General features: G+C 43.5%; 1 protein-coding gene across 6 annotated transcripts in view; it reads right to left on the minus strand.

Moving 5' to 3' along the window:
* RABGAP1L (RAB GTPase activating protein 1 like) overlaps positions 1–13,797 on the minus strand; it is a 430,423-nt gene that overhangs the window by 30,879 nt on the left and 385,747 nt on the right. Inside the window, exon 1 of one of the 6 annotated variants that reach the window (XM_056532034.1) lies at positions 5,918–5,944. The exons of the other annotated variants lie outside the window; for them this stretch is intronic. Within the exon in view, the coding sequence (XP_056388009.1) occupies positions 5,918–5,929 (12 nt within the window). The 5' untranslated portion in view covers positions 5,930–5,944. Of the gene's footprint in view, positions 1–5,917; positions 5,945–13,797 lie in introns of those variants that run through there. 6 annotated transcript variants of the gene reach the window in all.

Raw genomic sequence — 13,797 nt, forward strand, 5'->3', positions numbered from 1 at the left:
ACGTTCTTTTTGCCAATCTTGGTGTTCTCTGGCAAATGCCAAAAGTCCTGCACGGTGTTGGGCTGTAAGCACAACCCCCACCTGTGGACGTCGGGCCCTCATACCACCCTCATGGAGTCTGTTTCTGACTGCTAGGCAGAGCTCGCGGACTTTCACGTAAAGAATGAACATGTTCCTTCTATGCGCAGAACGATTGCTTAGTGTCAAAGGGTCTCGCAGAAGACTCATTCACACTGATGTTAATGTTCACTGCGTGTGATTCTGCGGGAATAACGCAATGTAAACGTACCCTTCCAAAGCTGTACAATCACAAATGATCAATGTTGCAAAACAGGAGAGGTGTCAGTAGAAAGACTTGAAAAAACTACATGACTTCCTCTGGAGCATACAGCAGCTGATAAGTACTGGAAGGATTAAGATTTTTAAATAGAAGTAATTTACAAATCTGTTTAACTTTCTGGCACCAGTTGATTTGAAAACATTCTTTTTCTTCCGGAGTATCCCTTTAAGGTACATTGGCTCTTTATAGCTGATAACATTGCAAGCTTTTTGTCTAGTTTGGCTATAGAAACCTACTATGATAGCAACTGATCATCTTCTTGATAGTGTTACAATAGACTGCAGTGGTCTTCAACCTGCGGGCCTCCAGATGTTGCAAAACTACAACTCCCAGCATGCCCGGACAGCCGTTGGCTGTCCGGGCATGCTGGGAGTTGTTGTTTTGCAACCTCCGGAGGTCCACAGGTTGGAGACCACTGCAATAGAGAGTAGAGTTTATTATCTTGTCAAACTCTGTTACATTTTCCTTTAAACAATTGAAATGCTTCGGGGGAAAAGTGAAAGTCGCAAAATCCTTATCAGAAATAGGATCTGCTGTAACTGACATTTTTCGAGCAGACTCCAGATTTGGCTGTCACACATCTGTTAGCCGCCTTGTGATGCCGGCTGAGCGAGATGTACCAGCTCCATTCTAAGGTGACAGTGAACTGAACAAGGATTCCTTTCTACTCTCCCTGGAATCTAGGTCAGGCCACCATCATGGAGCTGGGGGAATAGATCCGGCCAGGCTGAAACTGTGAATCCGGCCAACAATGCTAAGCCTGGAAGAGCGTGAAGTGCCCACACTGGGGGGCGGGTGATGGGGGAGAAGAATACCTGCAGGACTGTTCATGCTAATACATGAAGCTTCCATTATGTCGGAGGCAGAAGGAGAAAGTGGAATAAGTTTCCTGTATGCAGTGAGGTGTTTCCTTAAAGGGAACCAATCATCAGATTTTACCCTATATAATACTTGGCAAAGCGTTATATAGGGTAAAATTGTTGTCCTCACCATTCCCGGGGGACGCTCCTGCCCCCAGGGATGGTGAAGATATGAAGTTATAAACTAGTCACCACCGCCGCAGTAAGTAGTCACCTGGGCGGGGAGCTCTTCTCACCAACTCCCGTTCTTCGGCCGGGAGCGACGCCCCCTCCGCTTGATTGATGGGCAGCGTCATTGTTCCGCTCACTGAACAGCCGCAGCAGAGCGATGACGCTGCACGTCAGGTGGCTACTTACGGCGGCGGCGGCGGTGACTAGTTTATAACTTCATATCTTCACCATCCCTGGGGGCAGGAGCATTCCCCAGGAATGGTGAAAAAAAAAGATTTTACCCTATATAACGCTTTGCCAAGCATTATATAGGGTAAAATCTGATGATTGGTTCCCTTTAAGCCGCAGGCTCCACTCCTGGTGGTGCCCTTCCGTCAATTCCTTTAAGTTTCAGCTTTGCAACCATCCAACCCCCCCCCCCCCCCCCGGCATCGTTTATGGTCGGAACTACGACGGTATCTGATCGTCTTCGAACCTCCAACTTTCGTTCTTGATTAATGAAAACATTCTTGGCAAATGCTTTCGCTTTGGCCAGTCTTGCGCCGGTCCAAGAATTTCACCTCTAGCGGCACAATACGAATGCCCCCGGCCGTCCCTCTTAATCATGGCCCCAGTTCCGAAAACCAACAAAATAGAACCGGAGTCCTATTCCATTATTCCTAGCTGAAGTATTCAAGCGACCGGCCTGCTTTGAACACTCAAATGTTTTCTAAGTAAACGCTTCGGGCCCCCGGGACACTCAGTCAAGAGCATTTGGGGGGGGCCGAGAGGAAGGGGCTGGGACAGGCGATAGCTCGCCTCACGGCGGACCGCCAGCTCGATCCCAAGATCCAACTACGAGCTTTTTAACTGCAGCAACTTTAAAAGGGTACTCTGGTGGAAAAAATTTTTTTTTTAAATCAACTAGTGCCAGAAAGTTATACAGATTTGTAAATTATTTCTATAAAAAAATCTTTACCCTTTATCTTTACCCTTCCAGTACTTATTAGCCACTGTATGCTACAGAGGAAATTATTTTATTTTTTTTGTCTTGTCCACACTGCTCTCTGCTGACACCTGATGTCCATATCAGAAACTGTCCAGAGCAGGAGAAAATCCTCATAGCAAACCTATGCTGCTCTGGACAGTTCCTGACATGGACAGAAGTGTCAGCAGAGAGCACTGTGGACATGACAAAAAAGAAATTCAAAAAGAATTTCCTCTGTATCATACAGCTGCTATTAAGTACTGGAAGGGTAAAGATTTTTTTTACTAGAAATAATTTACAAATCTGTTTAACTTGCTGGCACCAGTTGATTAAAAAAAAAAAAAAGTTTTACACCGGAGTACTCCTTTAATGCAGTGTTTCCCAATGAGGGTGCCTCCAGCTGTTGCAAAACTACAATTCCCATACCCCTTTATAAGATTAGAAAAAACATAACTGATTCTAAAAACATCACCACGCCTGTCCTCAGGTTATGTGTGGTACTGCAGTTCAGTTCTGTTGAAGTGAATGGAGCCAAGCTGTAATACCACACAGAGGACAAGTGTGGTGCTGTTTTTGATTTAAAAAAAAAAACAAACCTCTGTAATTCTATTCCTTGATGACCTGCATCAAATATGAGCAGGATACTGTACTTGTGAATAGACCCTAAAAAGATTTTGCTGCTCCTTAGAGCATGTTCACATGGCTAAAAGGAGCCGCTCTTTTGCAACAGATTTGTGTTTGGACTCATGGGCTGCAACTAGGATGAATTACAATAGGGTTCCCCAACCTATGGCTCTTCAGCTATTGAAGAACTGTGACTCCCATCATGCCCTGAATTTCGGGATCGTCGCTGTTATTTTGGTGACAAGAATATTAAAGGGGTTATCCAGGAAAAAAAATTTTTTTTTATATATATATATCAACTGGCTCCAGAAAGTTAAACAGATTTGTAAATTACTTCTATTAAAAAATCTTAATCCTTTCAGTACTTATGAGCCTCTGAAGTTAAGATTGTTCTTTTCTGTCTAAGTGCTCTCTGCTGACACCTGTCTCGGGAAACGCCCAGTTTAGAAGCAAATCCCCATAGCAAACCTCTTCTAAACTGGGCGGTTCCCGAGACACGTGTCATCAGAGAGCACTTAGACAGAAAAGAACAACCTTAACTTCAGAGGCTCATAGAAGTAATTTACAAATCTGTTTAACTTTCTGGAGCCAGTTGATTATATATATATATATATATATATATATATATATATATATATATATAAGTTTTTTTTCCTGGATAACCCCTTTAATAAAACCTAGTTTCGTTGGAGTTCTCCTTTAACACAGAGCCCTCATCCCCTATCAGTACTTCTCCATTGTGACGGTGCTTTTCCTGCTTCAAGTAATCCTGAAATAACATTTCAATGTTTCTAATAATACTCTGCTTTATTTTCTCTGCAAATTACGCTGCGGCTTCAGCGCTGTCATTCTAGAAAGGGCTTTAGGGAGGATTTGGTGTTTTTTACAGCTTCCTAGCAACAGAACACTGCGGATCTCTGCTAAACTGGCTGCTCACAGCCCGAAATCAAAGGCCTAGGAGAGAATTAAGGGGAAAAATTGAAAATCGACTTTTCGTTTAATCTCCAAGAAAAGCTTGGCGGAGTGTAATCTCCAGGAAAACCCTGCTCCCTGTGGGTTGATCTTTCTCTGTAGGCAGTTGAGAGTTGCCGGCTTCGGAGGCAGGTTTTTGCAGATGTCCTCCCGGAAAGGTCATAGGAAATCCACACTTTGGCATGAAGTTCGAGATGGGGAGGAGACGCTAATACATCTTCTGCAATGTGGGGCTAGTCGAACTGTCACTGTCTGGCTTGTCCTAAACTACAACTCCCAGCATTCTTCAGCCATAAGGGGTAGTTTTTTTTAGCATCTAAGGCAGTGATTCCTAACTATCGTGGCCTCTAGTGTAGTGTTACTCATCCAGGGTGCCTCCAGCTGTTGCAAGACTACAACTACCAGCAGGCAACGGCTGTCCGGGCATGCTGGGAGTTGTAGTTTTACAACAGCTGGAGGCAGACTCATTGGGAAACAATGCTCTAGTGGTTGCAAACCTACAACTCCCGACATGCTGGGAGTTGTAGTTTTGCAACAGCTGGAGGCACCCTGGTTGGGATCGTGTGCAATAGTTAATGCAGCCAGCATTTGGGCATCCGTATTAGAGACACAAATCGCTTATCCTGTCACCTATTAAAGGGGTACGCCGGTGGAAAAAAAAAAAAAATATATATATATATATATATATATATATATTTTTTTTTTATTTTTTTTTTTAAATCAACTGGTGCCAGAAAGTTAAACAGATTTGTAAATAACTTCTTTTAAAAAATCTTTATTCTTCCAGTACTTATTAGCTGCTGAATACTACAGAGGAAATTCTTTTCTTTTTGGAACACAGTGCTCTCTGCTGACATCACGAGCACTGTGCTCTCTGCTGACATCATGGCCACAGTGCTCTCTGCTGACATCTCTGTCCATTTTAGGAACTGTCCAGAGCAGCATATGTTTGCTATGGGGATTTTCTCCTACTCTGGACAGTTCTTAAAATGGACAGAGATGTCAGCAGAGAGCACTGTGGTCATGATGTCAGCAGAGAGCTCTGTGTTCCAAAAATAATTTCCTCTGTAGTATTCAGCAGCTAATAAGTACTGGAAAGATTAAGATTTTTTAATATATATAAAATATACAAATCTGTTTAACTTTCTGGCACCAGTTGATTTAAAAAAAAAAAAAAAAACGTTTTCCACTGGAGTACCCCTTTAAGCCCTCATTTACTATTGGAGTTCAGTATAAATTATGGTGAAAAAATGTGCCGTCTCATAGACGGAAATGCATTTCCGAGCAGAATGGAGATTTTCGTGGCAGAAATTTCACCGTGTGAATAGTGCATCTGAATCTTATTGAAATAAATAGGACTCAGCGGAATGTCTATGTGGAATATTCTGGAGGAATTCTGCAAAGACATTCTGCTGTGTGAATATACCCTAAGGGAACATACAAAGTGGGAGCTTGGGGTGCATAGGTATAGCCACTAGTCTTGCATTGATACGGCATTATACAGATACTCTAAAAGCAGTGATTCCCAACCAGTGTGCCTCCAGCTGTTGCAAAACTACAACTCCCAGCAAGCTGGGAGTTGTAGTTTTGTAACAGCTGGAGGCACACTGGTTGGGAATCACTGCCTTAAAGTAATGAGGAATATGTTGGGCACCTACGTGTAAGTTTTTGGTTAGAAGCCTCATGCACTGTAAGCAGAAGTCGTGCACGCGGACGCAATATCATTAACACTCGCACGGTCACATAAAGACAAAGAACAGAGACAACACACATCCAACCTGACTGTCCAGAGTTCCGGGAACCACAGATTCAACATTGGCGACAGGAGCTCAGATGACTGGGAACCTGTCAGCCGTACATAATAGGCCATAACAAATGTCTAACCATCAAAAAGGGGAGACCTTAATTAAAAACTCACTTATATCTCCGAAAATATTTTACCAGCATTTTCTCTTTTACTTCTTTGAGGTGAGATAATGTTACCTGTACTTTCATTATTTATCAGTAATCCGCCCCTCCTTGGCCAAACAGAGTCCGCGGAGGCACCTTGTGGAGCGCCTTCCTCTTTTCTCAAGGCTTGGCTGGTCTCCCGTAACCTCTCCGCATTCTGCCGTGTAACACAATGTAACCTGCTCTTATTCCACATCCAGATCCATTACAGGCCTTGGCTTAAAACAACAAAGGAATGTTTCACGTTCAATGTTTTCTCTGATAAGATACTTAAAGTCAGAACCGTAAAACTTATGGAATGTGGGCGCAGACTTGTTCGTTAAAGGGGAAATGTGTCCAAAACTCATATTTTGATATCAGGAAGATGTGTCACATAATCATTTTGGGGGGGGGGGGGGGGGGTCTTGGGGCTCAGAACCCAACATTTTCTTAGCCCCTTAATGCTGTTTGGAGATTTTATTCGGTATATATTTGGGCCCACAGTAGAAAAGATAATGGGGGCCCATTTTAACCACTGGCTCTGTAAAAAGGTGTACAGGTTGTCAATAAAGGGGTTAACTCAAGATTACAAGTTATTCCTTATCAACAGGATAGGTGATGTGACCACTGGAACCCACAACCAATCACAAAAACAGAGGTCATCTGTCCCCTGAATGATTGGAGCAGCAGTGCACATGCTTAGCCCCTTCTCTATTCACTGTGTAGGGGACTTCTAAAAATGCTGAAGACGCTATATTCAGATGACTCAAAGAGAACGACTAAAGCAGTGGCTGAGCATGTGCATCGCTGCTCCATTCACTCGTGGGATAATTGACCTTGTGTATGGAGAATGCAGTCTGGAGAATCAGTGGACCCCCATTCTTCTGCAGGCCCAGAAGGTTCAGAGGTCGTGGTTCAGAGGTCCAGTACAGGATTCACTGGCTCCCTGGTGGGTCAGTCCAATACAGCCAAAATATTACATTAAAGGGGTTATCCAGGAAACAACTGGCTCCAGAAAGTTAAACAGATTTGTAAATTACTTCTATTATTTAAAAAAAAAAATCCTTTCAGTACTTATGAGCTGCTGCAGTTGAGTTGTTCTTTTCTGTCAAAGTGCTCTCTGATGACACCTGTCTCGGGAACTGTCCAGAGTAGAAGCAAATCCCCATAGAAAACCTCTCCTACTCTGTGCAGTTCCAGAGACAAGCAGAGATGTCAGCAGAAAGCACTGTTGCCAGACAGAAAAGAACAACTCAACTTCAGCAGATGATAATTATTGGAAGGGTTAAGATTTTTTAATAGAAGTAATTTACAAATCTGTTTAACTTTCTGGAGCCAGTTGATACATATAAAAAAGTTTTTCATGTAATACCCGTTTAAGGACAATATATTGTCTGCAAAATGAATTGGCGATCTATAGATCCTACAGATCTCTAGCTGTTGTGTAACTACACATACTATTTAATGTTCTAGTTACACCACATCAAAACAATGTAGCTGAATGTTGAAAAATCTAAATACTATTCATGTACAAAGTACAATGCCCAATACCCAGCACGGCCGCTTAGCATCTGATTAAATCCCATGGGTCTAATCTCTCAGCAAACACTGAGCTACTTCATATGATTAATTCCATGAGATAATCACCCAAAGAGAGTATGAAATAATATTAAACTTCATGTCTTCACTGTTACCGTGGCCTTTCCCCAATAGAATCTCAAAAACCTTAATAAATATTTTTGTGAACTGGTACTAGATTAAAGGGGGTTTGGCACGATCTGGTTAGAAATGGGAAATATATGCAAGGCTGCATTCACACCATGTGTTTGCAATACAGTTCCCATATCAGGTTTTTGATGAAAAACTGATTCCTCAAAACCGGACTAAACTGTATCAAAACGTGTGTACAAAATTTAATCCGTATACGGTTTGAAAAATGATGTTCGATTGCATCTATTTTTTAAGAAAAAAACATATTCGTGTTTAACTTTTCACTCCATTATGAATAAAGTTTCACTTGTTTGATTGAAATTCCATGAAAAAAAAAACTGTGCAAAGTCAAAAACCGGATGGTGCAAACCGGATGGAACCGCACGCACATCCTAACTCAGATAATATCCCTTCATCTGTCTATATCACAAATAATAATCTTTAGTAGTTCTGCCATAAATAATGGGTCAGTGGTGCACCAAAATAACTCCACCTTTGGAGCTACTATGCAGATTAGATCATAGAATTGCGCACATTACAATTAGATGGTGTACATCAGTGGTCCCTAACCCAATCCCAAAGGCCCACCAAGGGTTGGACCATTGAAATAGAACAGGGAAAAATTAGAATCCTGTTCTGCTGGTGGGGCCTTGAGAACATGCCCCAACCATGGCGCCTCCAGCCGTTGCAAAACTACAACTCCCAGCCTTTGGCCTAGCAACGCCAAACTTTGCCCTAGCCTCATATATCTTGCAGTTTTGTTCACACAGCGTATTTTATGCAGAAAGTCAGCTCAGAACATTTCTGACGAATGTTCTGCAGACACCAGGCGCTGGTCTAATAAGGAAAAACTGTGTTCTCGTAGCCGGATGTGACTCCTGCAGTGACTCCCTCCACACACCCTCGGATCAGCAATCATTACAGGAGTCACAATTGGTTACAAGGTCACGGTTTTCTTCACTACATCGGCGACAGGACTGCTCAGAAATAAGTTGTCCCCATAGACAGCAATGCATTACAGATGTTTCTGCCGTTTGTGCGGTGCAGCAGAATCCCATTAAAAACAATGGGATCCTGCTGGAACAGAATTTTTCTGCAGGATTTGGTTCGGAAAATTTGACGTAGATTCGCATTAGATGTACGTTGTAGCAGAGCTGAATCTCTCTTGCAAATGAATATTTTGTGCACGATTATTTTTGGCTGTGCTAATATTCATCTCTGCTATTACAATTTCATCCACATGTACGGAAACAGTGTTTTAGTTGCCCAAGCATACTGAGAGTAGTAGTTCTACTCCAAAGGAACTATGGGGGAGATTTATCATTGCTTTTAGAGCATTTTTGTTATTATGTTTAGGCGCAGTTAAGGCGCAAGCAGCATATTTAGCGACTTTTATGCGTCTTTTGATATAGACAGTTTCATTATTTTTGCCTACCCATAGAACTTTTTCTTTTTGACCATGCAGTGCTCACGTATTTATCATTTGCGACTTTTGTCAAAAGTCGCTATTTTGTGCGTAAAGGTTCTTTTTTTTTTTTGGGCGCAAAGCTACACCCCCTACCAGTAGGCGTGAGAATCACTTCTACCTTCCACAATTCAACCTTTAACCTCTTGTGGACGACAGCGTCCCACTCCCCTTCTATGACATGTGCCCAGGAGCTGAGCGCGGGTCATAGCTGGGTGGTCCTGACTGCTATCTGACACCAGGACCCATCTCTAATACCAGACATAACCGATCATGGTGATGCCAGGCTTTAACCCCTTAGACACGGCAATCAAATTTGATTGTAGCGTCTAAAATGCAAGTAAAAATGTCCAGGCAGCTCTGTGAAAGTAAATAAAAACACCAAACCTGCCAAATTCAGGACCCGGGAAAGTGTCTACTTCCCTCCCTCACAAGCGTCTAGAAGAAGACTATGTGGTAGAGCTTTTCCACCACAGCAGAGCTGCGCAAAATTCATCATCCTGCTGCCCCTTCTTGATAAATAAGATGCACGCTAGTCAAACCCACCACCCAAATAAACGTGGGAAAATAGATCTATCGTAGACATTCCTTGATAAATATGGACCTAAGAGCCTATAGTCACAGGACCTCACATTGGGGGAGATTTATCAAAACCAGTGCAGAGAAAAAGTTGCCCAGTTGCCCATAGCAACCAATCACATTTCTTCTTTCATTTTTGAAAAGGCCTCTGCAAAATGAAAGAAGCGATCTGATTGGTTGCTATGGGCAACTGGGCAACTTTTCCTCTGCACGGGTTTGGAAAAATCTCCCCCATTATCCCCCCGTTTACCTAGGCCAGTGTTTCCCAACCAGGGTGCCTACAGCTGTTGCAAAATGACAACTCCTAGCATGCCCAGACAGCCGAAGGCTGTCTGGGCATGCTGGGAGTTGTCATTTTGCAACAGCTGGGGGCACCCTGGTTGGGAAACACCGACCTAGGTGGAGCAAGTAATACCGACCCTACAGGAATATCCTGAGTCTCCACTGTCCTCCACCCCAGTAGTCGCCTTACATCCCTTTTTGCAAACTTTATCCTGTCGCGGCTACTGAAACCGAGTCATTGTAAGGGGGGTTATACCAGTTTTATTATGTCTTAATGACATACAACAACTTATGGTAATGGACTGGAAGAAGCCCTATTTACAAAAGGCGACCTCCCAGGCGAATCCACTTCCCCATACTGTACGGTTAACCCTTGCATTACATTGATGGGATGCGTCCAAGACTTCAGGAATGCGCTGAATATTTTTTACCTTGTAAACTCTTTGTAACCTATTTCACAATAGGCCCGATTTTTATGTATGGCCCGATTTTTTTATTTTTTTTGGGTCTGGGACGATAAAGCTCAGCTAACATTTCCAGATCAGCATAAATATCCAGTCATGTGTAGGAAAGTCAGACGCTACAGATTTTATTTGCGAGGTATTTTTTTCCCCCCTTAATGGGTGTTATGACTGACGTAACGTAGGTTTCCTGTACTCACGGAGACAACAGCGTTTCCTTAGATTGTGTCAGACACAAAACAATACGACCAGGTTCACTCATCTCTACAAGAAGAATGTTCAGTACAAAGTATAACCTGGTCCGTCTTGTTTTCGGCTGGACCCAGTGAATACATGGGCTGTCCGGGCATGTTGGGAGTTGTAGTTTTCCAACAGCTGGAGGCACACTGGTTGAAGAACAAGGATATACAGTATCAAGCAAAAAGGATTCTTTGGGTTTTATACTCTATGGGGGAGATTTATCAAAACCTGTCTAGAGGAAAAGTTGCCGAGTTGCCCATAGCAACCAATCAGGTCGCTTCTTTCATTTAAAAAAATAAAATAAAAAGGCCTCTGAAAAATGAAAGCAGCGATCTGATTGGTTGCTATGGGCAACTAGGCAACTTTTCCTCTAGACAGGTTTTGATAAATCTCTCCCCTATATCAGTGTCTGCCAACCAGGGTACCTCTAACTGTTGCAAAACTACAACTCCCAGCATGCCCGGACATGCTCGGTTGTCCGGGCAAGCTGGTATTTGTAGTTTTGCAACTGCTGGAGGCACCCTGGTTGGAAAATACTGTTCTATATAGAAGAAGTACATATCGAGATGTACTCGTATCATAAATTCTGTTATCATTGAACACATAGGACATATGATCATAAAGGTCTAATAGGTCACTTGTAAATCATCCCTTAAAGGGGTACTCCACCGAAAAACATCTTATCCCCGGTATAACGCCAGTGGAAAATCCGCAAATGTATAATGTTGCTATTCATTTAAATTAATGGGCAGCCACATAATCTACTTGCGGAAATTGCAATTGTGGAATTCTGCAGCGGAAAATCTGGAAAACGGAATTTGGGATACGGAATTTGACCTACACAAACAGATTTTCCCATCTCATAAAATGATGTCTTTCACTAGGATATGCCCTCACTTTAAAGTGGAAGTATCATGGAAGAAAACGTATCCCCTAGCCAAAGGATAGGGGATAAGTTTTAGATCGAGGGGGGTCCGAGCGTTGGGGCCTCACGCGATCTCCTGTATGGAGCCCAGGCTCTCCTTCACAGAGGCGCATCACAAACCCTGCCCGAAGTGGGGGCTGCCACGCCCCCTCTATTTAGCTCTATGGGAAAGCCGAAAATTGCCGAACGGCTCTCTCATAGAGCTATATGGCGGGGATTTTTTTTTTTAATCAACTGGTGCCAGAAAGATAAACAGATTTGTAAATTACTTCTATTAAAAAATCTTAATCGTTCCAGTACTTATTAGCTGCTGAATACTACAGAGGAAATGATTTTCTTTTTGGAACACAGAGCTCTCTGCTGACATCACGAGCACAGTGCTCTCTGCTGACATCTCTGCCCATTTTAAGAACTGTCCAGAGTAGGAGAAAATCCACATAGCAAACATATGCTGTCAGCAGAGAGCACTGTGTTTCAAAAAGAAAATCATTTCCTCTGTAGTATCCAGCAGCTAATAAGTCCTGGAAGGATTAAGATTTTTTTAATAGATGTAATTTACAAAACTGATGCCTGATGAAAATCCTAGTTCACTGTTTTGCACTACTGGCTTGCATGGGACTGCAGTGCAGCAGAGTCCACTGTACAGGGGAAGACACCATGCTATATCAATGCAGGGTTCCCTTCATTCCCACGATCAGTCAGACCCCCTCCAACCAATATGCCTTTTAATGAGATGGGAAAGCCCCTTTAAGCTTTCGATTGTCTTACTCGTGTATCTCTAGTTATAACTGACAGGAAATAAAGGGTAAGAAAAACCTCCCCACAATCAGAGCCTGATCTCATAATCGTGTTCCGTTCAGACAAGTGAAGAACACGAAAGCAAAATATATAGTAATGTGTTCATACAACCATACTGTATGTTTTAATCCTATGAGAGGAGTGACATGATCAAGCTGTTGCAAAACTACAACTCTCAGCATGCCCAGACAGCCGCAGGCTGTCCGGGCATGCTGGGAGTTGTTGTTTTGAAAAACAGCTGTAGAGCCACAGGTTGGTGATCACTAGCTTAAAGGGGTACTCCGGCACTTAGACATCTTATCCCCTACCCAAAGCATAGGGGATAAGATGCCTGATCGCGGGGGTCCCGCCGCTAGGGACCCCGTGATCTTGCACGCCGACCCCCGTTAAAATCAGTCCCCGGAGCGTGTTCGCTCCGGGTCTGATTACTGACGATCACGGGGCCGAAGCATTGTGACGTCACGGCTCCACCCTGTGTGACGTCACACTCCGCCCCCTCAATGCAAGCCTATGGGAGGGGGCGTGACAGCTGAAAGATGTCTACGCGCCGGAGTACCCCTTTAAATAGGCACTGCCATTTAAAGCGAACCTGCTGCCCAAAAAACTTTTTTATATTTTGTTAATCAATGTATTAGAAACAACTTTCTAATTACATGTGATTAACAAAAATGTATATATTTTTTTTACCTTTAAAAACATGTCCCTGCGCATAGAGCTCGGACTCACGCAGGCCTGGCAGTATGAGTCCGAAATCTCAGCGAAGCCGGACACTGAAGAGCACAGCGCAGCTCCCCCCCTGTCAATCAAACAGGCAGGAGCTAGCGCTGTGCATGCAGCACGGTCGCTCCTAAAATGGCCAGCCGGTTCATCTGACTGGCCAAATGTCAGTGAAGCGCAGGGCTGCACAGAAGAGGATCGGGTCTGCCTCTCCTGAGTCTGATCGAGATCTTACAACAGACTCCAGCTGACTACTACTATGGGACACAGAGCACATCAGTCCTGACGTGCTGTCGTACTACTACGGGACAATGAATGACTGCTTCGGGACACAGACCGCACAAGTCCCGAAATACTGCTGTGCTAACTCACCTTGCCGGGGAGATCTATTGTGACACACTGTGCTGTTGAAGAGGGAGAAGGGCGGAAGAGCGGACTGACAGGCTTCAGATGACGTCGCGCCTGCTGGGCCACGCCCCCTTCCTCCTTCGCTCATGGCTGGAGACTGAGCAGCCACAGGAATCTAAAAAAGGTATTTATATGGGGTTTGGGTAAAAATATAGACAGGGATAGAGTCAGCGAGAGTCAGGGACAGATTTGGGGGAGGTACTCTTTAAACAAACTTTGCATAGATCTATAGTACAAGTGAATATAAGAAACTTTGTAATATATCTTATTAGACAAAAACGCTTCTTTCACCTGTTATGAAGCTACGTCCCTGCCCCCCTCTCCTGTAAGACTGTATTCTACTCTCCAA

Source organism: Hyla sarda, chromosome 7 (genome assembly GCF_029499605.1).
Source record: "Hyla sarda isolate aHylSar1 chromosome 7, aHylSar1.hap1, whole genome shotgun sequence".
Classification (NCBI taxonomy): Eukaryota; Metazoa; Chordata; class Amphibia; order Anura; family Hylidae; genus Hyla; species Hyla sarda.